This window comes from Styela clava, chromosome 11 (assembly GCF_964204865.1).
Source record: "Styela clava chromosome 11, kaStyClav1.hap1.2, whole genome shotgun sequence".
Lineage (NCBI taxonomy): Eukaryota > Metazoa > Chordata > Ascidiacea > Stolidobranchia > Styelidae > Styela > Styela clava.
Window position 1 is genome coordinate 1,648,869 of NC_135260.1, and position 26,648 is coordinate 1,675,516.

General features: G+C 40.0%; 2 protein-coding genes, 6 non-coding genes and 9 pseudogenes across 8 annotated transcripts; all 17 read left to right on the top strand.

Annotated features, from left to right (window-relative positions):
• The first annotated feature begins 4,198 nt into the window (after positions 1–4,198).
• Positions 4,199–4,307, top strand: LOC144430178 (5S ribosomal RNA; annotated as a pseudogene).
• A 1,177-nt stretch (positions 4,308–5,484) lies between these two features.
• On the top strand, positions 5,485–5,593 carry LOC144430180 (5S ribosomal RNA; annotated as a pseudogene).
• Positions 5,594–6,798: 1,205 nt separating this feature from the next.
• On the top strand, positions 6,799–6,907 carry LOC144430181 (5S ribosomal RNA; annotated as a pseudogene).
• A 1,188-nt stretch (positions 6,908–8,095) lies between these two features.
• Positions 8,096–8,204, top strand: LOC144430120 (5S ribosomal RNA; annotated as a pseudogene).
• A 1,206-nt stretch (positions 8,205–9,410) lies between these two features.
• On the top strand, positions 9,411–9,519 carry LOC144430182 (5S ribosomal RNA; annotated as a pseudogene).
• A 1,200-nt stretch (positions 9,520–10,719) lies between these two features.
• LOC144430060 (5S ribosomal RNA) lies at positions 10,720–10,838 on the top strand. The gene has a single exon (XR_013479306.1). It is a non-coding gene; the product is annotated as a 5S ribosomal RNA (ribosomal RNA).
• An 815-nt stretch (positions 10,839–11,653) lies between these two features.
• On the top strand, positions 11,654–11,772 carry LOC144429990 (5S ribosomal RNA). The gene has a single exon (XR_013479235.1). It is a non-coding gene; the product is annotated as a 5S ribosomal RNA (ribosomal RNA).
• Positions 11,773–12,977: 1,205 nt separating this feature from the next.
• Positions 12,978–13,086, top strand: LOC144430184 (5S ribosomal RNA; annotated as a pseudogene).
• A 1,206-nt stretch (positions 13,087–14,292) lies between these two features.
• On the top strand, positions 14,293–14,411 carry LOC144430062 (5S ribosomal RNA). Its single transcript, XR_013479307.1, has one exon. It is a non-coding gene; the product is annotated as a 5S ribosomal RNA (ribosomal RNA).
• Positions 14,412–15,226: 815 nt separating this feature from the next.
• Positions 15,227–15,345, top strand: LOC144430111 (5S ribosomal RNA). Its single transcript, XR_013479345.1, has one exon. It is a non-coding gene; the product is annotated as a 5S ribosomal RNA (ribosomal RNA).
• A 1,203-nt stretch (positions 15,346–16,548) lies between these two features.
• Positions 16,549–16,657, top strand: LOC144430121 (5S ribosomal RNA; annotated as a pseudogene).
• A 1,205-nt stretch (positions 16,658–17,862) lies between these two features.
• Positions 17,863–17,971, top strand: LOC144430185 (5S ribosomal RNA; annotated as a pseudogene).
• A 1,595-nt stretch (positions 17,972–19,566) lies between these two features.
• On the top strand, positions 19,567–20,526 carry LOC120332677 (zinc finger BED domain-containing protein 4-like). The gene has a single exon (XM_078117973.1). It carries the CDS (start codon positions 19,567–19,569, stop codon positions 20,524–20,526), a length of 960 nt encoding a protein of 319 aa, XP_077974099.1.
• Positions 20,527–20,948: 422 nt separating this feature from the next.
• On the top strand, positions 20,949–21,057 carry LOC144430186 (5S ribosomal RNA; annotated as a pseudogene).
• An 872-nt stretch (positions 21,058–21,929) lies between these two features.
• LOC120338448 (zinc finger BED domain-containing protein 4-like) lies at positions 21,930–24,809 on the top strand. Its single transcript, XM_078118179.1, has one exon. It carries the CDS (start codon positions 22,653–22,655, stop codon positions 24,462–24,464), a length of 1,812 nt encoding a protein of 603 aa, XP_077974305.1. The 5' UTR covers positions 21,930–22,652; the 3' UTR covers positions 24,465–24,809.
• A 345-nt stretch (positions 24,810–25,154) lies between these two features.
• On the top strand, positions 25,155–25,273 carry LOC144429997 (5S ribosomal RNA). The gene has a single exon (XR_013479242.1). It is a non-coding gene; the product is annotated as a 5S ribosomal RNA (ribosomal RNA).
• Positions 25,274–26,474: 1,201 nt separating this feature from the next.
• On the top strand, positions 26,475–26,593 carry LOC144430095 (5S ribosomal RNA). The gene has a single exon (XR_013479340.1). It is a non-coding gene; the product is annotated as a 5S ribosomal RNA (ribosomal RNA).
• Positions 26,594–26,648: the final 55 nt, after the last annotated feature.

Consider the following 26,648-nt stretch of genomic DNA (forward strand, 5'->3'; position numbering starts at 1 on the left):
TAGCTTGAAATCTACCTATATCTAGTATTACATAGTGAGATCTACGTCAATTCAGTAATTTAGCGCAGGTTCAAAGCCTTCATTTGTATCCCTAGGAGATATCTCATTAAATTTAGTTAGACTGACCAATGACATTAAACAACATGATAGGCAACTCTGACGTCACTCCATAAGACTACGGGCGAAAGATTGTATTTCATGATACGCTCCAATGCACATATTTATCGTCGCCTTTCGTGACCGTTTTCCGCTCGCTTTTGCTACTCGGCGTCTTTTTTACGTGTAGTACCTGTCTTTTTGCGCTTGTAACGAAAGAAAATAATCTCTATATCTAAGACGTTTTGATCACTTGGAAAGCTGGGATGGCAGACAAGCTGTAAAGAGCAGTTCTGGACATCATAGACGTTTTTTTTTATCAGAGAAGATTACAAACGCGATAGCGGAAAGATTTGTGTGGAACATTTTGCAGATAATGACAAAGTTCAAAGTTAGTAATTTTAATGTTTGCGCTTAATGATTGAAATTTCATTTATAGAGGGTGTCATACAAAACTGTTTTTACTTTTCTTAACGGTGCTGTGATACAATTTCATAACACAAAGTTTGCACCTATCGAACTTAGGTGAATTTATTAGACATATTACATATTCAGTTAATCGTAGGTAACATTGCTGGTACATTCGGTTTGTTTAAATTTAAGAATTTAGCTCATAGCCCACTAATTAATATTATCATCTATGCAGGAGGTTGCAGAGCTGTATTCAACTTGCAGCCTTACCGATCACCTGATGATGCTCATTTAGTTTGGATCGAGCAAGTCTTCTTGAAATGCTTGTGTGGATGGAAACTACCTATATGTTTTTCATTCCTCCGATTTTAGACAAATTTATTCTGAGGGATTTTGCATATAATTCTCATTGATTGTTGGCTGTTTATAATTCCTATTTATCGTGAATTCTGATTAAAACAAAGAGTTTTACCTAATTTACTGGCAAAATTTTACCTAAACAAAATTTTTTACCTAATTTACTGGCACCTTTTTCTTGTCAATACTCTAAGCTGAGGTAATAAACAAGACAATACATTTATGTCATCTGGAAGCAAAATATGCACACTAATTAATAGTTTGACACATTGAGATAATACATCATGACAGAAAATACAAGTTAAAGATATGTATGACTATCCCATGGTAATTAAAATTGATAAAAATTAATAGGGGCTTTGGAGTATGAAAAGTTCAAGACAAAGAAAATAACAAATATTCATAGCTCATGAACTCTCAATTTTGCCTCCATTGCTTTGTGAAAGCCAATATATTTCGAGTGGCTGAATTGGTTTACCTTTATGATAGCAACGATTTTGTATTTAATATAGCGAGATTTTTTTCAATTTAATTGAAGTGATATTATTTCCCAAAGCAATGTTTGAATCGTCTAGAATTGATCAGTGGTGTCAAACTCATGTGTTTTCGAGAGCCGCATTGCATTTTGGAAATTGTAAAAAGGGCCGCAAACAGTTTTTGATAATGTATACTTGAAAGATATTTTTAAGATAGTTTTAGTTTGTGACATATATTGTGATGCAACTAAACAGCTGGATTAAGTTTTCATTATTTTCTTCAATTTGAAATGCAATTACATATTAATATTTGCATTCCACTATTATTGCAACATTTGCAAGTTACTGTATTATTTATAAACAAATAATAAAATTCTATGTACAACCATCAAAATCAATTTTGAACAAGCTTTGGATAAGGAAAGAATAATACATACACTAAAAATGACTTTATCTAAATATATGAACCTAAAATTAACAAAAATACTACAGTATATACTCAATGTTTTTTTTAATTACATTTGTCCTGACGTTTGGCATCTTTTTTGTGTCACCAGCATACTAAGGCCAGGCTGAAATGATTTTATAGTACCAACTCTAACTAAAGAGGTCACATGATCATGGGTTAATCTTGATCTTTGCGAATGTTTAATTAATTCCAGTAATGCAAAAAAGTTACTTTTATCATTTCATGTATAGATCAGTAAAAAATAAAATGACAGATTTTTTCGACAAGACATTTCGTACCACATTGCGTGGCATAGGATTGTTTGAATTATTATTGATATTGATTTTTAGTAACTAAGTCGTTGTATAATTATATTAATATATAAACATATTTCACTTTAAAAGGTTTGAAAAATCTATTACATTTAGATAAAAAAAAACTTCCAAAATACTATTATAATTAGCGTTAGCGTTCGAGGGCCGCACTGGAAGTTCTCTGGGGCCGCGAGTTTGACATCTCTGGTCTAGATTGAAGTTGTCCAAAATATATATTACAGTATTTTATCATGAATGATGATTATACCCCTTCCGGAATTTCTTCTATAGTACTACCAAAAGTTGATGAACCAAATATAACACAGGTGCAGTGAGTTACCCGTTATCCTAATTTTACAAAGCTGTTTTAAGTATGTCTGGCGTGTTTTGTGCCTTTTTACAAATAAGACCGCCTATGCAATCTTACGCTTTGGAATTTTTAGTTATTTTCTTCAAGACCTGCACGACGTGGGGGCCATACACAACTCTACCGGAGTCAAATGTCTTTGCATGCCCCCATAGGTCGTTTTTCTATTGCAAACATTTATGGAGTACTCTAATTATATTTCTTGGAATCACACTGTCACTGATATGTCGCCAGACTTTTGATATCTCCTCTTCTGCTATAGTGTCCTGTGAATAAATAATAGGAAATTGAGATTAGACGAATAGTTGAAACTTTGCATTACGTCGGCTTAATTTCTTGATTGATATAGGCTACTTACTATATTTGCTATTGCCTCTTGTGCTGCAGGGGTCTCACAATGCTTAGACAGGTTTGTCCACAACTTTCACATCTGAAGAAAGAGAGGAGATTTATTAATTTTCGTTAAGAATAAATAAAGCAGTCTATATGATTTAGAATGGAAAAGCTAATAAATCCAATATCCCATGATTTATGTAAAAAATGTTTTACTGAATTTGGTATATAAACCAACTAATAAAAGGGTTTGGTCAGAAAATTACAGGCATTCGTGGCTCCAAATACTTGAGAGATCAGACTATACAATATAGACCGTCATGAGTGAAATGTTAACACTTTGATTCAATACGCAAATAAAAGTGAATGCGCAATAGTATGTTACAATGAGCAATGAGTATATATCCTCACTGATTAAAAAAAATCTAAATGGAGGTGCATGAACTATTTGAAACCATAAGGGGTAAGTAAATATGCAATTTCGGCGAATGGGCAACTACTTACCGTACTGAATTAATAACTTCGTAGTATTTGACAAAGGCTGGCTTTCCCACGTGTACTTAACAGTGCGACGCCCGGGTGTGATATACAACAATAGTATTTACCTTACCTTTTTCCGATTTCTTTTTACCTCAACTTTCCGAAATATCATTAAAATCGACAACAACTGTCAAAGCAGACACGAACACCATTCGTGCTATGCCTTAAAAGCAGCACACATCCGCTCGTTTTCGTTTCGCCAAGTATGTGCATTGGAGCGTGCTATCGGATACGATCTTCGGCTAAAAAGGCCGGAGTTGCGCATCATGTTGTTTAATGTCATTGGACTGACTGACTATTAACGTTGATACATTTTTATTGAACCGGACTTAATCGAAAAATTAAACTCTCGCCAAGTTACGGGCGATCACCGAAGTGCCACGCGCTTGTGAGAGTTTATATATAACTTTTGATACTGTGTGAGTGCACGTAACCTAGCTTTGAGCACATATAAAAAAAAACAAGCTTATAAGAAAGGCAACTTTCATATATACTGTCGAACTATCTGGGTTATGTGCAATACAATGGGCATCCGCTTATCAAAAAGCTTTGTCAATAACACGTCAGGCCTCAATAACAAACAAGCGAGTTATATCAGCGACTCGATGCTTGCGTTAAGCCATACACCAGAGATAAAATACCTATGAGGAAAAACATGCAATCAATAAATTAACGCATGTAATCAATAATAACAAAATTTGACACTGGTAGAAAATGTCGGCGGTAAGCCACTGAGCGAAACAGCGACTGCCTGAGTTTCATTGTTTGTGACTCCACAAACGAAACAGTTGCGCTTCGCTTCTCTCTCATTAGGCGTTGCCTAAATATAAATAACCGAATATGTCTCGTCGATATCGCCTACGACCATACCACGTTGAATACACTAGATCTCGTAAGTTAAGCAACGTCGGGCTCGGTTAGTACTTGCATGGGTGACCGGCTGGGAATACCGGGTGCCGTAGGCTTTTCGCTTTTATCAAAAATAAAAGGAATGCTGTCTGAACAAAACATAATTTAAAATGAATATGTTATGAAATATTTCAGATTGTCGAGGACTGAATAATAACTAACAGGGGCGAAACGCAACTTTACGAATAGTCACTGAGACCCGTCATCGATATTTCGAATGCGTCTTAATAGGTATAGGCCTACTATATATGGCAGAATAATCGGTGCTACTATGGAGTGAGTTAGGATATGGGAAATCGAGATAAGACGACTTAATTAATCATATGACGGATCACGGCCAATCGCCCGGTTATCAGTCAAGGCCAGTTATTTCATTTCGGAAGCAAGCACTTAATGGTAGCGGAAGCCGTAACTTACCTGCGGTAACATGGACTACCTTACGACGACGAAGGGTTCTGAAAACTATCCCTTAATAGAATTCGAACCCACGCAGAGTAATCAGAGGTGTGGTACGAGCGTATATCTGACACTTAGCACGATGCGCCACACGGTTGAGCACGAGTTTTACCATAGCTTGAAATCTACCTATATCTAGTATTACATAGTGAGATCTACGTCAATTCAGTACTTTAGCGCAGGTTCAAAGCCTTCATTTTGCATCCCTAGTAGATATCTCATTAAATTTAGTTAGACTGACTGACTATTAACGTTGATACATTTTTATTGAACCGGACTTACGGGCGATCACCGAAGTGCCACGCGCTTGTGAGAGTTTATATATAACTTTTGATACTGTGTGAGTGCACGTAACCTAGCTTTGAGCACATATAATAAAAAACAAGCTTATAAGAAGGGCAACTTTCATATATACTGTCGAACTATCTGGGTTATGTGCAATACAATGGGCATCCGCTTATCAAAAAACTTTGTCAATAACTCGTCAGGCCTCAATAACAAACAAGCGAGTTATATCAGCGACTCGATGCTTGCGTTAAGCCATACACCAGAGATAAAATACCTATGAGGAAAAACATGCAATCAATAAATTAACGCATGTAATCAATAATAACAAAATTTGACACTGGTAGAAAATGTCGGCGGTAAGCCACTGAGCGAAACAGCGACTGCCTGAGTTTCATTGTTTGTGACTCTACAAACGAAACAGTTGCGCTTCGCTTCTCTCTCATTAGGCGTTGCCTAAATATAAATAACCGAATATGTCTCGTCGATATCGCCTACGACCATACCACGTTGAATACACTAGATCTCGTAAGTTAAGCAACGTCGGGCTCGGTTAGTACTTGCATGGGTGACCGGCTGGGAATACCGGGTGCCGTAGGCTTTTCGCTTTTATCAAAAATAAAAGGAATGCTGTCTGAACAAAACATAATTTAAAATGAATATGTTATGAAATATTTCAGATTGTCGAGGACTGAATAATAACTAACAGGGGCGAAACGCAACTTTACGAATAGTCACTGAGACCCGTCATCGATATTTCGAATGCGTCTTAATATGTATAGGCCTACTATATATGGCAGAATAATCGGTGCTACTATGGAGTGAGTTAGGATATGGGAAATCGAGATAAGACGACTTAATTAATCATATGACTGATCACGGCCAATCGCCCGGTTATCAGTCAAGGCCAGTTATTTCATTTCGGAAGCAAGCACTTAATGGTAGCGGAAGCCGTAACTTACCTGCGGTAACATGGACTACCTTACGACGACGAAGGGTTCTGAAAACTACCCCTTAATGGAATTCGAACCCACGCAGAGTAATCAGAGGTGTGGTAACGAGCGTATATCTGACACTTAGCACGATGCGCCACACGGTTGAGCACGAGTTTTACCATAGCTTGAAATCTACCTATATCTAGTATTACATAGTGAGATCTACGTCAATTCAGTACTTTAGCGCAGGTTCAAAGCCTTCATTTTGCATCCCTAGTAGATATCTCATTAAATTTAGTTAGACTGACTGACTATTAACGTTGATACATTTTATTGAACCGGACTTAATCGAAAAATTAAACTCTCGCCAAGTTACGGGCGATCACCGAAGTGCCACGCGCTTGTGAGAGTTTATATATAACTTTTGATACTGTGTGAGTGCACGTAACCTAGCTTTGAGCACATATAATAAAAAACAAGCTTATAAGAAGGGCAACTTTCATATATACTGTCGAACTATCTGGGTTATGTGCTATACAATGGGCATCCGCTCATCAAAAAGCTTTGTCAATAACACGTCAGGCCTCAGTAACAAACAAGCGAGTTATATCAGCGACTCGATGCTTGCGTTAAGCCATACACCAGAGATAAAATACCTATGAGGAAAAACATGCAATCAATAAATTAACGCATGTAATCAATAATAACAAAATTTGACACTGGTAGAAAATGTCGGCGGTAAGCCACTGAGCGAAACAGCGACTGCCTGAGTTTCATTGTTTGTGACTCTACAAACGAAACAGTTGTGCTTCGCTTCTCTCTCATTAGGCGTTGCCTAAATATAAATAACCGAATATGTCTCGTCGATATCGCCTACGACCATACCACGTTGAATACACTAGATCTCGTAAGTTAAGCAACGTCGGGCTCGGTTAGTACTTGCATGGGTGACCGGCTGGGAATACCGGGTGCCGTAGGCTTTTCGCTTTTATCAAAAATAAAAGGAATGCTGTCTGAACAAAACATAATTTAAAATGAATATGTTATGAAATATTTCAGATTGTCGAGGACTGAATAATAACTAACAGGGGCGAAACGCAACTTTACGAATAGTCACTGAGACCCGTCATCGATATTTCGAATGCGTCTTAATAGGTATAGGCCTACTATATATGGCAGAATAATCGGTGCTACTATGGAGTGAGTTAGGATATGGGAAATCGAGATAAGACGACTTAATTAATCATATGACGGATCACGGCCAATCGCCCGGTTATTTCATTTCGGAAGCAAGCACCTAATGGTAGCGGAAGCCGTAATTTACCTGCGGTAACATGGACTACCTTACGACGACGAAGGGTTCTGAAAACTATCCCTTAATGGAATTCGAACCCACGCAGAGTAATCAGAGGTGTGGTAACGAGCGTATATCTGACACTTAGCACGATGCGCCACACGGTTGAGCACGAGTTTCACCATAGCTTGAAATCTACCTATATCTAGTATTACATAGTGAGATCTACGTCAATTCAGTAATTTAGCGCAGGTTCAAAGCCTTCATTTGCATCCCTAAGAGATATCTCATTAAATTTAGTTAGACTGACTGACTATTAACGTTGATACATTTTTATTGAACCGGACTTAATCGAAAAATTAAACTCTCGCCAAGTTACGGGCGATCACCGAAGTGCCACGCGCTTGTGAGAGTTTATATATAACTTTTGATACTGTGTGAGTGCACGTAACCTAGCTTTGAGCACATATAAAAAAAAACAAGCTTATAAGAAGGGCAACTTTCATATATACTGTCGAACTATCTGGGTTATGTGCAATACAATGGGCATCCGCTTATCAAAAAGCTTTGTCAATAACACGTCAGGCCTCAATAACAAACAAGCGAGTTATATCAGCGACTCGATGCTTGCGTTAAGCCATACACCAGAGATAAAATACCTATGAGGAAAAACATGCAATCAATAAATTAACGCATGTAATCAATAATAACAAAATTTGACACTGGTAGAAAATGTCGGCGGTAAGCCACTGAGCGAAACAGCGACTGCCTGAGTTTCATTGTTTGTGACTCTACAAACGAAACAGTTGCGCTTCGCTTCTCTCTCATTAGGCGTTGCCTAAATATAAATAACCGAATATGTCTCGTCGATATCGCCTACGACCATACCACGTTGAATACACCCGATCTCGGAAGTTAAGCAACGTCGGGCTCGGTTAGTACTTGCATGGGTGACCGGCTGGGAATACCGGGTGCCGTAGGCTTTTCGCTTTTATCAAAAATAAAAGGAATGCTGTCTGAACAAAACATAATTTAAAATGAATATGTTATGAAATATTTCAGATTGTCGAGGACTGAATAATAACTAACAGGGGCGAAACGCAACTTTACGAATAGTCACTGAGACCCGTCATCGATATTTCGAATGCGTCTTAATATGTATAGGCCTACTATATATGGCAGAATAATCGGTGCTACTATGGAGTGAGTTAGGATATGGGAAATCGAGATAAGACGACTTAATTAATCATATGACTGATCACGGCCAATCGCCCGGTTATCAGTCAAGGCCAGTTATTTCATTTCGGAAGCAAGCACTTAATGGTAGCGGAAGCCGTAACTTACCTGCGGTAACATGGACTACCTTACGACGACGAAGGGTTCTGAAAACTACCCCTTAATGGAATTCGAACCCACGCAGAGTAATCAGAGGTGTGGTAACGAGCGTATATCTGACACTTAGCACGATGCGCCACACGGTTGAGCACGAGTTTTACCATAGCTTGAAATCTACCTATATCTAGTATTACATAGTGAGATCTACGTCAATTCAGTACTTTAGCGCAGGTTCAAAGCCTTCATTTTGCATCCCTAGTAGATATCTCATTAAATTTAGTTAGACTGACTGACTATTAACGTTGATACATTTTTATTGAACCGGACTTAATCGAAAAATTAAACTCTCGCCAAGTTACGGGCGATCACCGAAGTGCCACGCGCTTGTGAGAGTTTATATATAACTTTTGATACTGTGTGAGTGCACGTAACCTAGCTTTGAGCACATATAATAAAAAACAAGCTTATAAGAAGGGCAACTTTCATATATACTGTCGAACTATCTGGGGTATGTGCTATACAATGGGCATCCGCTCATCAAAAAGCTTTGTCAATAACACGTCAGGCCTCAGTAACAAACAAGCGAGTTATATCAGCGACTCGATGCTTGCGTTAAGCCATACACCAGAGATAAAATACCTATGAGGAAAAACATGCAATCAATAAATTAACGCATGTAATCAATAATAACAAAATTTGACACTGGTAGAAAATGTCGGCGGTAAGCCACTGAGCGAAACAGCGACTGCCTGAGTTTCATTGTTTGTGACTCTACAAACGAAACAGTTGCGCTTCGCTTCTCTCTCATTAGGCGTTGCCTAAATATAAATAACCGAATATGTCTCGTCGATATCGCCTACGACCATACCACGTTGAATACACTAGATCTCGTAAGTTAAGCAACGTCGGGCTCGGTTAGTACTTGCATGGGTGACCGGCTGGGAATACCGGGTGCCGTAGGCTTTTCGCTTTTATCAAAAATAAAAGGAATGCTGTCTGAACAAAACATAATTTAAAATGAATATGTTATGAAATATTTCAGATTGTCGAGGACTGAATAATAACTAACAGGGGCGAAACGCAACTTTACGAATAGTCACTGAGACCCGTCATCGATATTTCGAATGCGTCTTAATAGGTATACTATATATGGCAGAATAATCGGTGCTACTATGGAGTGAGTTAGGATATGGGAAATCGAGATAAGACGACTTAATTAATCATATGACGGATCACGGCCAATCGCCCGGTTATCAGTCAAGGCCAGTTATTTCATTTCGGAAGCAAGCACTTAATGGTAGCGGAAGCCGTACCTTACCTGCGGTAACATGGACTACCTTACGACGACGAAGGGTTCTGAAAACTATCCCTTAATGGAATTCGAACCCACGCAGAGTAATCAGAGGTGTGGTAACGAGCGTATATCTGACACTTAGCACGATGCGCCACACGGTTGAGCACAAGTTTTACCATAGCTTGAAATCTACCTATATCTAGTATTACATAGTGAGATCTACGTCAATTCAGTAATTTAGCGCAGGTTCAAAGCCTTCATTTGCATCCCTAGTAGATATCTCATTAAATTTAGTTAGACTGACTGACTATTAACGTTGATACATTTTTATTGAACCGGACTTAATCGAAAAATTAAACTCTCGCCAAGTTACGGGCGATCACCGAAGTGCCACGCGCTTGTGAGAGTTTATATATAACTTTTGATACTGTGTGAGTGCACGTAACCTAGCTTTGAGCACATATAAAAAAAAAAAAAGCTTATAAGAAGGGCAACTTTCATATATACTGTCGAACTATCTGGGTTATGTGCAATACAATGGGCATCCGCTTATCAAAAAGCTTTGTCAATAACACGTCAGGCCTCAATAGCAAACAAGCGAGTTATATCAGCGACTCGATGCTTGCGTTAAGCCATACACCAGAGATAAAATACCTATGAGGAAAAACATGCAATCAATAAATTAACGCATGAAATCAATAATAACAAAATTTGACACTGGTAGAAAATGTCGGCGGTAAGCCACTGAGCGAAACAGCGACTGCCTGAGTTTCATTGTTTGTGACTCTACAAACGAAACAGTTGCGCTTCGCTCCTCTCTCATTAGGCGTTGCCTAAATATAAATAACCGAATATGTCTCGTCGATATCGCCTACGACCATACCACGTTGAATACACCCGATCTCGTTCGATCTCGGAAGTTAAGCAACTTCGGGCTTGGTTAGTACTTGCATGGGTGACCGGCTGGGAATACCGGGTGCCGTAGGCTTTTCGCTTTTATCAAAAATAAAAGGAATGCTGTCTGAACAAAACATAATTTAAAATGAATATGTTATAAAATATTTCAGATTGTCGAGGACTGAATAATAACTAACAGGGGCGAAACGCAACTTTACGAATAGTCACTGAGACCCGTCATCGATATTTCGAATGCGTCTTAATAGGTATAGCCCTACTATATATGGCAGTATAATCGGTGCTACTATGGAGTGAGTTAGGATATGGGAAATCGAGATAAGACGACTTAATTAATCATATGACGGATCACGGCCAATCGCCCGGTTATCAGTCAAGGCCAGGTATTTCATTTCGGAAGCAAGCACTTAATGGTAGCGGAAGCCGTAACTTACCTGCGGTAACATGGACTACCTTACGACGACGAAGGGTTCTGAAAACTATCCCTTAATGGAATTCGAACCCACGCAGAGTAATCAGAGGTGTGGTAACGAGCGTATATCTGACACTTAGCACGATGCGCCACACGGTTGAGCACGAGTTTTACCATAGCTTGAAATCTACCTATATCTAGTATTACATAGTGAGATCTACGTCAAGCGTTGCGTTAAGCCATACACCAGAGATAAAATACCTATGAGGAAAAACATGCAATCAATAAATTAACGCATGTAATCAATAATAACAAAATTTGACACTGGTAGAAAATGTCGGCGGTAAGCCACTGAGCGAAACAGCGACTGCCTGAGTTTCATTGTTTGTGACTCTACAAACGAAACAGTTGCGCTTCGCTCCTCTCTCATTAGGCGTTGCCTAAATATAAATAACCGAATATGTCTCGTCGATATCGCCTACGACCATACCACGTTGAATACACCCGATCTCGTTCGATCTCGGAAGTTAAGCAACGTCGGGCTTGGTTAGTACTTGCATGGGTGACCGGCTGGGAATACCGGGTGCCGTAGGCTTTTCGCTTTTAGCAAAAATAAAAGGAATGCTGTCTGAACAAAACATAATTTAAAATGAATATGTTATAAAATATTTCAGATTGTCGAAGACTGAATAATAACTAACAGGGGCGAAACGCAACTTTACGAATAGTCACTGAGACCCGTCATCGATATTTCGAATGCGTCTTAATAGGTATAGGCCTACTATATATGGCAGAATAATCGGTGCTACTATGGAGTGAGTTAGGATATGGGAAATCGAGATAAGACGACTTAATTAATCATATGACGGATCACGGCCAATCGCCCGGTTATCAGTCAAGGCCAGGTATTTCATTTCGGAAGCAAGCACTTAATGGTAGCGGAAGCCGTAACTTACCTGCGGTAACATGGACTACCTTACGACGACGAAGGGTTCTGAAAACTATCCCTTAATGGAATTCGAACCCACGCAGAGTAATCAGAGGTGTGGTAACGAGCGTATATCTGACACTTAGCACGATGCGCCACACGGTTGAGCACGAGTTTTACCATAGCTTGAAATCTACCTATATCTAGTATTACATAGTGAGATCTACGTCAATTCAGTAGTTTAGCGCAGGTTCAAAGCCTTCATTTGCATCCCTAGGAGATTTCTCATTAAATTTAGTTAGACTGACTGACTATTAACGTTGATACATTTTTATTGAACCGGACTTAATCGAAAAATTAAACTCTCGCCAAGTTACGGGCGATCACCGAAGTGCCACGCGCTTGTGAGAGTTTATATATAACTTTTGATACTGTGTGAGTGCACGTAACCTAGCTTTGAGCACATATAATAAAAAACAAGCTTATAAGAAGGGCAACTTTCATATATACTGTCGAACTATCTGGGTTATGTGCAATACAATGGGCATCCGCTTATCAAAAAGCTTTGTCAATAACACGTCAGGCCTCAATAACAAACAAGCGAGTTATATCAGCGACTCGATGCTTGCGTTAAGCCATACACCAGAGATAAAATACCAATGAGGAAAAACATGCAATCAATAAATTAACGCATGTAATCAATAATAACAAAATTTGACACTGGTAGAAAATGTCGGCGGTAAGCCACTGAGCGAAACAGCGACTGCCTGAGTTTCATTGTTTGTGACTCCACAAACGAAACAGTTGCGCTTCGCTTCTCTCTCATTAGGCGTTGCCTAAATATAAATAACCGAATATGTCTCGTCGATATCGCCTACGACCATACCACGTTGAATACACTAGATCTCGTAAGTTAAGCAACGTCGGGCTCGGTTAGTACTTGCATGGGTGACCGGCTGGGAATACCGGGTGCCGTAGGCTTTTCGCTTTTATCAAAAATAAAAGGAATGCTGTCTGAACAAAACATAATTTAAAATGAATATGTTATAAAATATTTCAGATTGTCGAGGACTGAATAATAACTAACAGGGGCGAAACGCAACTTTACGAATAGTCACTGAGACCCGTCATCGATATTTCGAATGCGTCTTAATAGGTATAGGCCTACTATATATGGCAGAATAATCGGTGCTACTATGGAGTGAGTTAGGATATGGGAAATCGAGATAAGACGACTTAATTAATCATATGACGGATCACGGCCAATCGCCCGGTTATCAGTCAAGGCCAGTTATTTCATTTCGGAAGCAAGCACTTAATGGTAGCGGAAGCCGTACCTTACCTGCGGTAACATGGACTACCTCACGACGACGAAGGGTTCTGAAAACTATCCCTTAATGGAATTCGAACCCACGCAGAGTAATCAGAGGTGTGGTAACGAGCGTATATCTGACACTTAGCACGATGCGCCACACGGTTGAGCACAAGTTTTACCATAGCTTGAAATCTACCTATATCTAGTATTACATAGTGAGATCTACGTCAATTCAGTAATTTAGCGCAGGTTCAAAGCCTTCATTTGCATCCCTAGTAGATATCTCATTAAATTTAGTTAGACTGACTGACTATTAACGTTGATACATTTTTATTGAACCGGACTTAATCGAAAAATTAAACTCTCGCCAAGTTACGGGCGATCACCGAAGTGCCACGCGCTTGTGAGAGTTTATATATAACTTTTGATACTGTGTGAGTGCACGTAACCTAGCTTTGAGCACATATAAAAAAAAAAAAAGCTTATAAGAAGGGCAACTTTCATATATACTGTCGAACTATCTGGGTTATGTGCAATACAATGGGCATCCGCTTATCAAAAAGCTTTGTCAATAACACGTCAGGCCTCAATAACAAACAAGCGAGTTATATCAGCGACTCGATGCTTGCGTTAAGCCATACACCAGAGATAAAATACCTATGAGGAAAAACATGCAATCAATAAATTAACGCATGAAATCAATAATAACAAAATTTGACACTGGTAGAAAATGTCGGCGGTAAGCCACTGAGCGAAACAGCGACTGCCTGAGTTTCATTGTTTGTGACTCTACAAACGAAACAGTTGCGCTTCGCTCCTCTCTCATTAGGCGTTGCCTAAATATAAATAACCGAATATGTCTCGTCGATATCGCCTACGACCATACCACGTTGAATACACCCGATCTCGTTCGATCTCGGAAGTTAAGCAACTTCGGGCTTGGTTAGTACTTGCATGGGTGACCGGCTGGGAATACCGGGTGCCGTAGGCTTTTCGCTTTTATCAAAAATAAAAGGAATGCTGTCTGAACAAAACATAATTTAAAATGAATATGTTATAAAATATTTCAGATTGTCGAGGACTGAATAATAACTAACAGGGGCGAAACGCAACTTTACGAATAGTCACTGAGACCCGTCATCGATATTTCGAATGCGTCTTAATAGGTATAGCCCTACTATATATGGCAGTATAATCGGTGCTACTATGGAGTGAGTTAGGATATGGGAAATCGAGATAAGACGACTTAATTAATCATATGACGGATCACGGCCAATCGCCCGGTTATCAGTCAAGGCCAGGTATTTCATTTCGGAAGCAAGCACTTAATGGTAGCGGAAGCCGTAACTTACCTGCGGTAACATGGACTACCTTACGACGACGAAGGGTTCTGAAAACTATCCCTTAATGGAATTCGAACCCACGCAGAGTAATCAGAGGTGTGGTAACGAGCGTATGTCTGACACTTAGCACGATGCGCCACACGGTTGAGCACGAGTTTTACCATAGCTTGAAATCTACCTATATCTAGTATTACATAGTGAGATCTACGTCAAGCGTTGCGTTAAGCCATACACCAGAGATAAAATACCTATGAGGAAAAACATGCAATCAATAAATTAACGCATGTAATCAATAATAACAAAATTTGACACTGGTAGAAAATGTCGGCGGTAAGCCACTGAGCGAAACAGCGACTGCCTGAGTTTCATTGTTTGTGACTCTACAAACGAAACAGTTGCGCTTCGCTCCTCTCTCATTAGGCGTTGCCTAAATATAAATAACCGAATATGTCTCGTCGATATCGCCTACGACCATACCACGTTGAATACACCCGATCTCGTTCGATCTCGGAAGTTAAGCAACGTCGGGCTTGGTTAGTACTTGCATGGGTGACCGGCTGGGAATACCGGGTGCCGTAGGCTTTTCGCTTTTAGCAAAAATAAAAGGAATGCTGTCTGAACAAAACATAATTTAAAATGAATATGTTATAAAATATTTCAGATTGTCGAGGACTGAATAATAACTAACAGGGGCGAAACGCAACTTTACGAATAGTCACTGAGACCCGTCATCGATATTTCGAATGCGTCTTAATAGGTATAGGCCTACTATATATGGCAGAATAATCGGTGCTACTATGGAGTGAGTTAGGATATGGGAAATCGAGATAAGACGACTTAATTAATCATATGACGGATCACGGCCAATCGCCCGGTTATCAGTCAAGGCCAGGTATTTCATTTCGGAAGCAAGCACTTAATGGTAGCGGAAGCCGTAACTTACCTGCGGTAACATGGACTACCTTACGACGACGAAGGGTTCTGAAAACTATCCCTTAATGGAATTCGAACCCACGCAGAGTAATCAGAGGTGTGGTAACGAGCGTATATCTGACACTTAGCACGATGCGCTACACGGTTGAGCACGAGTTTTACCATAGCTTGAAATCTACCTATATCTAGTATTACATAGTGAGATCTACGTCAATTCAGTAATTTAGCGCAGGTTCAAAGCCTTCATTTGCATCCCTAGGAGATATCTCATTAAATTAAGTTAGACTGACTGACTATTAACGTTGATACATTTTTATTGAACCGGACCTAATCGAAAAATTAAACTCTCGCCAAGTTACGGGCGATCACCGAAGTGCCACGCGCTTGTGAGAGTTTATATATAACTTTTGATACTATGTGAGTGCACGTAACCTAGCTTTGAGCACATATAAAAAAAAAAGCTTATAAGAAGGGCAACTTTCATATATACTGTCGAACTATCTGGGTTATGTGCAATACAATGGGCATCCGCTTATCAAAAAGCTTTGTCAATAACACGTCAGGCCTCAATAACAAACAAGCGAGTTATATCAGCGACTCGATGCTTGCGTTAAGCCATACACCAGAGATAAAATACCTATGAGGAAAAACATGCAATCAATAAATTAACGCATGTAATCAATAATAACAAAATTTGACACTGGTAGAAAATGTCGGCGGTAAGCCACTGAGCGAAACAGCGACTGCCTGAGTTTCATTGTTTGTGACTCTACAAACGAAACAGTTGCGCTTCGCTTCTCTCTCATTAAGCGTTGCCTAAATATAAATAACCGAATATGTCTCGTCGATATCGCCTACGACCATACCACGTTGAATACACCCGATCTCGGAAGTTAAGCAACGTCGGGCTCGGTTAGTACTTGCATGGGTGACCGGCTGGGAATACCGGGTGCCGTAGGCTTTTCGCTTTTATCAAAAATAAAAGGAATGCTGTCTGAACAAAACAAAATTTAAAATGAATATGTTATAAAATATTTCAGATTGTCGAGGACTGAATAATAACTAACAGGGGCGAAACGCAACTTTACGAATAGTCACTGAGACCCGTCATCGATATTTCGAATGCGTCTTAATAGGTATAGGCCTACTATATATGGCAGAATAATCGGTGCTACTATGGAGTGAGTTAGGATATGGGAAATCGAGATAAGACGACTTAATTAATCATATGACGGATCACGGCCAATCGCCCGGTTATCAGTCAAGGCCAGGTATTTCATTTCGGAAGCAAGCACTTAATGGTAGCGGAAGCCGTAACTTACCTGCGGTAACATGGACTACCTTACGACGACGAAGGGTTCTGAAAACTATCCCTTAATGGAATTCGAACCCACGCAGAGTAATCAGAGGTGTGGTAACGAGCGTATATCTGACACTTAGCACGATGCGCCACACGGTTGAGCACGAGTTTTACCATAGCTTGAAATCTACCTATATCTAGTATTACATAGTGAGATCTACGTCAATTCAGTAGTTTAGCGCAGGTTCAAAGCCTTCATTTGCATCCCTAGGAGATATCTCATTAAATTTAGTTAGACTGACTGACTATTAACGTTGATACATTTTTATTGAACCGGACTTAATCGAAAAATTAAACTCTCGCCAAGTTACGGGCGATCACCGAAGTGCCACGCGCTTGTGAGAGTTTATATATAACTTTTGATACTGTGTGAGTGCACGTAACCTAGCTTTGAGCACATATAATAAAAAACAAGCTTATAAGAAGGGCAACTTTCATATATACTGTCGAACTATCTGGGTTATGTGCAATACAATGGGCATCCGCTTATCAAAAAGCTTTGTCAATAACACGTCAGGCCTCAATAACAAACAAGCGAGTTATATCAGCGACTCGATGCTTGCGTTAAGCCATACACCAGAGATAAAATACCAATGAGGAAAAACATGCAATCAATAAATTAACGCATGTAATCAATAATAACAAAATTTGACACTGGTAGAAAATGTCGGCGGTAAGCCACTGAGCGAAACAGCGACTGCCTGAGTTTCATTGTTTGTGACTCCACAAACGAAACAGTTGCGCTTCGCTTCTCTCTCATTAGGCGTTGCCTAAATATAAATAACCGAATATGTCTCGTCGATATCGCCTACGACCATACCACGTTGAATACACTAGATCTCGTAAGTTAAGCAACGTCGGGCTCGGTTAGTACTTGCATGGGTGACCGGCTGGGAATACCGGGTGCCGTAGGCTTTTCGCTTTTATCAAAAATAAAAGGAATGCTGTCTGAACAAAACATAATTTAAAATGAATATGTTATGAAATATTTCAGATTGTCGAGGACTGAATAATAACTAACAGGGGCGAAACGCAACTTTACGAATAGTCACTGAGACCCGTCATCGATATTTCGAATGCGTCTTAATAGGTATAGGCCTACTATATATGGCAGAATAATCGGTGCTACTATGGAGTGAGTTAGGATATGGGAAATCGAGATAAGACGACTTAATTAATCATATGACGGATCACGGCCAATCGCCCGGTTATCAGTCAAGGCCAGTTATTTCATTTCGGAAGCAAGCACTTAATGGTAGCGGAAGCCGTAACTTACCTGCGGTAACATGGACTACCTTGCGACGACGAAGGGTTCTGAAAACTACCCCTTAATGGAATTCGAACCCACGCAGAGTAATCAAAGGTGTGGTAACGAGCGTATATCTGACACTTAGCACGATGCGCCACACGGTTGAGCACAAGTTTTACCATAGCTTGAAATCTACCTATATCTAGTATTACATAGTGAGATCTACGTCAATTCAGTACTTTAGCGCAGGTTCAAAGCCTTCATTTTGCATCCCTAGTAGATATCTCATTAAATTTAGTTAGACTGACTGACTATTAACGTTGATACATTTTTATTGAACCGGACTTAATCGAAAAATTAAACTCTCGCCAAGTTACGGGCGATCACCGAAGTGCCACGCGCTTGTGAGAGTTTATATATAACTTTTGATACTGTGTGAGTGCACGTAACCTAGCTTTGAGCACATATAATAAAAAACAAGCTTATAAGAAGGGCAACTTTCATATATACTGTCGAACTATCTGGGTTATGTGTAGGGCCCGACCGATATATCGGCCGGCCGATATATCGGCCTTGTTTTTCACAAATTTTGAACTATCGGTATCGGCTAATTTTACCGATAGTTATCGGCTAATCACGTGACTGCCAAAGTGTCAAAATTGCGCCGGGAAAGCAGTTTTATCGCTTGTTTAATTCGAGAGCGGTTCTGCGTGAAACTCTTTTTCTTCACTATTTCTATTTCTCTCTTATCAAAAGCGGTTTCACGGACGATTGCGACACGGGATTTCACACTTTGCAAGCAAGTTTGCAGCGTGGTGGCTTACAAATCGAAGCGATAGAACACGTGAACGGCTTATTTGTGTCAAATAATATACGCTAGATTAAATAGAGAATTTTCGCGTAGTTTACACGGCGCTTGATTTCCCTTGCGCTTTAGTTGTTGAAGGTTGCCGGGAAAGCAGTTTTATCGCTTGTTTAATTCGAGAGCGGTTCTGCGTGAAACTCTTTTTCTTCACTATTTCTATTTCTCTCTTATCAAAAGCGGTTTCACGGACGATTGCGACACGGGATTTCACACTTTGCAAGCAAGTTTGCAGCGTGGTGGCTTACAAATCGAAGCAATAGAACACGTGAACGGCTTATTTGTGTCAAATAATATACGCTAGATAGAGAATTTTCGCGTAGTTTACACGGCGCTTGATTTCCCTTGCGCTTTAGTCGTTGAAGGTATTATTTAACTTCTTGTATTGGTATGTTATAGATGGCTGGTTCTAGCGGTAAGAGCAAAGTATGGGAATACTTTGTATGCCACAGTGATGGTGTACTTTGTAAAATATGCTCATCATTGTTAAGTCAAGGTTCCGCCGATTCCAAAAAGAAAAACACCAGTAATTTGTGGAGTCATCTCAGATCGAAACACAAGAGCAAGTATGATGAGATTTCGCAGACGCAGTTAACGCGAAAAAGGCCAGCTGAAGCTTCCCAGTTTAATCGGCAACCTTCATGGGAACACATAATGGATAAATTTAATAAATGGCATGGAAATGACGCAAGAACGAAATCACTTGATAAAATAATAATGGAGATGATAGCCACTGACAACAGGCCATTTGCAATAGTGCAAGATGATGGATTCCGCAGGCTAATAGAAACCATTGAACCTCGCTACGCCCTAAAGACTGAGAAGTATTTCAGAACAGAAATGCTGCCACAAATATATGAACTTGTGAGCCAGAAAATAATGACTCTTCTCGTGACAGAAAATGCTGGCGATGGATTAGCATTTACTACAGACTGCTGGTCAGGACCAACAGAATCACTTATGAGCTTGACTGTTCATTTTATAAATTGTAATTGGGGACGATTCCAAATTGTATTAAACATCAAGGCCATGCATGGCTCGCATACTGGAGAGTACATAGGAACCACTTTTTTGGATTTACTGCAACAGTGGGATATTGACAAGAACCGTGTGTTCCTAGTTCTTCGTGACAGCGGGGCAAACATGGTAAAGGGTTTAAATATGGTAGAACTTCCCAATCTAAGCTGCTTTGCCCATAGCCTTCAACTTGTTATTAATGATGGGCTCCAAGCACAAAGAGCTGTGTCTGACCTCTTGGCAAAAGTAAGGAAGATTGCCACACATTTCAACCATTCGGTTTTGGCCAAACAGCGACTACAAGATATACGTGATACTACAAGATTACGTGAGTGCACGTAACCTAGCTTTGAGCACATATAATAAAAACAAGCTTATAAGAAGGGCAACTTTCATATATACTGTCGAACTATCTGGGTTATGTGCAATACAATGGGCATCCGCTTATCAAAAAGCTTTGTCAATAACACGTCAGGCCTCAATAACAAACAAGCGAGTTATATCAGCGACTCGATGCTTGCGTTAAGCCATACACCAGAGATAAAATACCAATGAGGAAAAACATGCAATCAATAAATTAACGCATGTAATCAATAATAACAAAATTTGACACTGGTAGAAAATGTCGGCGGTAAGCCACTGAGCGAAACAGCGACTGCCTGAGTTTCATTGTTTGTGACTCCACAAACGAAACAGTTGCGCTTCGCTTCTCTCTCATTAGGCGTTGCCTAAATATAAATAACCGAATATGTCTCGTCGATATCGCCTACGACCATACCACGTTGAATACACTAGATCTCGTAAGTTAAGCAACGTCGGGCTCGGTTAGTACTTGCATGGGTGACCGGCTGGGAATACCGGGTGCCGTAGGCTTTTCGCTTTTATCAAAAATAAAAGGAATGCTGTCTGAACAAAACATAATTTAAAATGAATATGTTATGAAATATTTCAGATTGTCGAGGACTGAATAATAACTAACAGGGGCGAAACGCAACTTTACGAATAGTCACTGAGACCCGTCATCGATATTTCGAATGCGTCTTAATAGGTATAGGCCTACTATATATGGCAGAATAATCGGTGCTACTATGGAGTGAGTTAGGATATGGGAAATCGAGATAAGACGACTTAATTAATCATATGACGGATCACGGCCAATCGCCCGGTTATCAGTCAAGGCCAGTTATTTCATTTCGGAAGCAAGCACTTAATGGTAGCGGAAGCCGTAACTTACCTGCGGTAACATGGACTACCTTGCGACGACGAAGGGTTCTGAAAACTACCCCTTAATGGAATTCGAACCCACGCAGAGTAATCAAAGGTGTGGTAACGAGCGTATATCTGACACTTAGCACGATGCGCCACACGGTTGAGCACAAGTTTTACCATAGCTTGAAATCTACCTATATCTAGTATTACATAGTGAGATCTACGTCAATTCAGTACTTTAGCGCAGGTTCAAAGCCTTCATTTTGCATCCCTAGTAGATATCTCATTAAATTTAGTTAGACTGACTGACTATTAACGTTGATACATTTTTATTGAACCGGACTTAATCGAAAAATTAAACTCTCGCCAAGTTACGGGCGATCACCGAAGTGCCACGCGCTTGTGAGAGTTTATATATAACTTTTGATACTGTGTGAGTGCACGTAACCTAGCTTTGAGCACATATAATAAAAAACAAGCTTATAAGAAGGGCAACTTTCATATATACTGTCGAACTATCTGGGTTATGTGTAGGGCCCGACCGATATATCGGCCGGCCGATATATCGGCCTTGTTTTTCACAAATTTTGAACTATCGGTATCGGCTAATTTTACCGATAGTTATCGGCTAATCACGTGACTGCCAAAGTGTCAAAATTGCGCCGGGAAAGCAGTTTTATCGCTTGTTTAATTCGAGAGCGGTTCTGCGTGAAACTCTTTTTCTTCACTATTTCTATTTCTCTCTTATCAAAAGCGGTTTCACGGACGATTGCGACACGGGATTTCACACTTTGCAAGCAAGTTTGCAGCGTGGTGGCTTACAAATCGAAGCGATAGAACACGTGAACGGCTTATTTGTGTCAAATAATATACGCTAGATTAAATAGAGAATTTTCGCGTAGTTTACACGGCGCTTGATTTCCCTTGCGCTTTAGTTGTTGAAGGTTGCCGGGAAAGCAGTTTTATCGCTTGTTTAATTCGAGAGCGGTTCTGCGTGAAACTCTTTTTCTTCACTATTTCTATTTCTCTCTTATCAAAAGCGGTTTCACGGACGATTGCGACACGGGATTTCACACTTTGCAAGCAAGTTTGCAGCGTGGTGGCTTACAAATCGAAGCAATAGAACACGTGAACGGCTTATTTGTGTCAAATAATATACGCTAGATAGAGAATTTTCGCGTAGTTTACACGGCGCTTGATTTCCCTTGCGCTTTAGTCGTTGAAGGTATTATTTAACTTCTTGTATTGGTATGTTATAGATGGCTGGTTCTAGCGGTAAGAGCAAAGTATGGGAATACTTTGTATGCCACAGTGATGGTGTACTTTGTAAAATATGCTCATCATTGTTAAGTCAAGGTTCCGCCGATTCCAAAAAGAAAAACACCAGTAATTTGTGGAGTCATCTCAGATCGAAACACAAGAGCAAGTATGATGAGATTTCGCAGACGCAGTTAACGCGAAAAAGGCCAGCTGAAGCTTCCCAGTTTAATCGGCAACCTTCATGGGAACACATAATGGATAAATTTAATAAATGGCATGGAAATGACGCAAGAACGAAATCACTTGATAAAATAATAATGGAGATGATAGCCACTGACAACAGGCCATTTGCAATAGTGCAAGATGATGGATTCCGCAGGCTAATAGAAACCATTGAACCTCGCTACGCCCTAAAGACTGAGAAGTATTTCAGAACAGAAATGCTGCCACAAATATATGAACTTGTGAGCCAGAAAATAATGACTCTTCTCGTGACAGAAAATGCTGGCGATGGATTGGCATTTACTACAGACTGCTGGTCAGGACCAACAGAATCACTTATGAGCTTGACTGTTCATTTTATAAATTGTAATTGGGGACGATTCCAAATTGTATTAAACATCAAGGCCATGCATGGCTCGCATACTGGAGAGTACATAGGAACCACTTTTTTGGATTTACTGCAACAGTGGGATATTGACAAGAACCGTGTGTTCCTAGTTCTTCGTGACAGCGGGGCAAACATGGTAAAGGGTTTAAATATGGTAGAACTTCCCAATCTAAGCTGCTTTGCCCATAGCCTTCAACTTGTTATTAATGATGGGCTCCAAGCACAAAGAGCTGTGTCTGACCTCTTGGCAAAAGTAAGGAAGATTGCCACACATTTCAACCATTCGGTTTTGGCCAAACAGCGACTACAAGATATACAGCAGTCGCTTGACCTGCCCGTCCATGCAATAGTGCAATCAATACCAACACGGTGGAACTCCGCCTTACACATGCTGCAGCGAGTTTTAGAACAAAAAAGATCGCTATCATGGTACTCAGCAGAGCATGGCCATATCCAAAATTCATTGCCCAATGAGCAAGAGTGGAGTTTGATCGAAAATTTGATTGAGACGCTAGAGCCCTTCAACAGAGTTACTCTTGACATTTCAAGAAAGGATGCAACTATCTCTCTCATCATACCGAGTGTTGGCGTTTTGAAGCTGCTATTAGGATCTTCGGGGCCGGAAACCAGGGGTATAAAGTCCATGAGGGAGGTTATGCTTCGAAGTATCAATTCAAGATTTTGTAAAATTCAAGAAAACAGGCAGGCCATGCTGGCTTGTCTGCTGGATCCACGATTCAAAGATAGGGCAATTCTGGATGAAGCAAGCAAACAGCGGGCAATACAATGGATGGAGGAAGAGTCAAATGCCTTAGCAGCGTCTACACCTACTGCAGAGCCTGAAGTGACACAGCCAGGTCCAAGCTCGCTTGATACTATGTTTGACTCGATTTTGCATCATGAAAGACCATCATCTGGTACAGGCAGTAGTCAGCTCCATCAATATATGCTGGAGCCAGTGGCTGACAGAAAGAAAACGGATGTATGCAAATGGTGGCATGACAATGCTTGTCGATTTCCTATCTTAGCTATATTGGCCAGAAAATACCTTTCGGCACCACCAACATCTGTTCCCAGTGAAAGAGTATTCAGCACCGCTGGGAATATCTATGCAGATAACAGATGTTCATTGCTTGGAGCCAATGCAGAAAAACTCTGCTTTCTCAACTATAACTTGAGACTGTTAAACTGGAGCTATTGAGATTCCATAAACTTACATAAGTGTTCTTTCTTTTTCCCCATGCACACAATTTTCTTCAGCACTGTGGCTTTACACTGTTTGTTTCTAATATAAGGCGTTGAAAATCGCTATTCCTAAAAAAACTTAGTGATGCACAAATTTGCATTTTTTTATAATCATTGCATGAGTTTCAACATTTATTTCTTTTGCAAGAAAAACACAGAATTCTCAGAGTGTTGTTTGTTACTTGTAGCAATTTTTTTTATGTGAAGAAACATCGGTATCGTTATCGGCTTATCGGCCTAGTTTTGGAAAACTAGCAGTATCGGTATCGGTTCAAAAAGGCAGTATCGGTCGGGCCCTAGTTATGTGCAATACAATGGGCATCCGCTTATCAAAAAGCTTTGTTAATAACACGTCAGGCCTCAATAACAAACAAGCGAGTTATATCAGGGACTCGATGCTTGCGTTAAGCCATACACCAGAGATAAAATACCTATGAGGAAAAACATGCAATCAATAAATTAACGCATGTAATCAATAATAACAAAATTTGACACTGGGAGAAAATGTCGGCGGTAAGCCACTGAGCGAAACAGCGACTGCCTGAGTTTCATTGTTTGTGACTCTACAAACGAAACAGTTGCGCTTCGCTTCTCTCTCATTAGGCGTTGCCTAAATATAAATAACCGAATATGTCTCGTCGATATCGCCTACGACCATACCACGTTGAATACACCCGATCTCGTTCGATCTCGGAAGTTAAGCAACGTCGGGCTCGGTTAGTACTTGCATGGGTGACCGGCTGGGAATACCGGGTGCCGTAGGCTTTTCGCTTTTATCAAAAATAAAAGGAATGCTGTCTGAACAAAACATAATTTAAAATGAATATGTTATAAAATATTTCATATGGTCAAGGACTGAATAATAACTAACAGGGGCGAAACGCAACTTTACGAATAGTCACCGAGACCCGTCATCGATATTTCGAATGCGTCTAAATAGATATAGGCCTACTATATATGGCAGAATAATCGGTGCTACTATGGAGTGAGCTAGGATATGGGAAATCGAGATAAGACGACTTAATTAATCATATGACGGATCACGGCCAATCGCCCGGTTATCAGTCAAGGCCAGTTATTTCATTTCGGAAGCAAGCACTTAATGGTAGCGGAAGCCGTAACTTACCTGCGGTAACTACCTTACGACGACGAAGGTTTTCTGAAAACTATCCCTTAATGGAATTCGAACCCACGCAGAGTAATCAGAGGTGTGGTAACGAGCGTATATCTGACACTTAGTACGATGCGCCACACGGTTGAGCACGAGTTTTACCATAGCTTGAAATCTACCTATATCTAGTATTACATAGTGAGATCTACGTCAATTCAGTACTTTAGCGCAGGTTCAAAGCCTTCATTTTGCATCCCTAGTAGATATCTCATTAAATTTAGTTAGACTGACTGACTATTAACGTTGATACATTTTTATTGAACCGGACTTAATCGAAAAATTAAACTCTCGCCAAGTTACGGGCGATCACCGAAGTGCCACGCGCTTGTGAGAGTTTATATATAACTTTTGATACTGTGTGAGTGCACGTAACCTAGCTTTGAGCACATATAATAAAAAACAAGCTTATAAGAAGGGCAACTTTCATATATACTGTCGAACTATCTGGGTTATGTGCAATACAATGGGCATCCGCTTATCAAAAAGCTTTGTCAATAACACGTCAGGCCTCAATAACAAACAAGCGAGTTATATCAGGGACTCGATGCTTGCGTTAAGCCATACACCAGAGATAAAATACCTATGAGGAAAAACATACAATCAATAAATTAACGCATGTAATCAATAATAACAAAATTTGACACTGGTAGAAAATGTCGGCGGTAAGCCACTGAGCGAAACAGCGACTGCCTGAGTTTCATTGTTTGTGACTCTACAAACGAAACAGTTGCGCTTCGCTTCTCTCTCATTAGGCGTTGCCTAAATATAAATAACCGAATATGTCTCGTCGATATCGCCTACGAACATACCACGTTGAATACACCCGATCTCGTTCGATCTCGGAAGTTAGGCAACGTCGGGCTCGGTTAGTACTTGCATGGGTGACCGGCTGGGAATACCGGGTGCCGTAGGCTTTTCGCTTTTATCAAAAATAAAAGGAATGCTGTCTTAACAAAACATAATTTAAAA

Bases quoted from the DNA above. Each gene is read 5' to 3' on its own strand.
- LOC120338448 (XM_078118179.1), top strand. From the start codon at position 22,653: ATGGCTGGTTCTAGCGGTAAGAGCAAAGTATGGGAATACTTTGTATGC.
- LOC120332677 (XM_078117973.1), top strand. From the start codon at position 19,567: ATGGCTGGTTCTAGCGGTAAGAGCAAAGTATGGGAATACTTTGTATGC.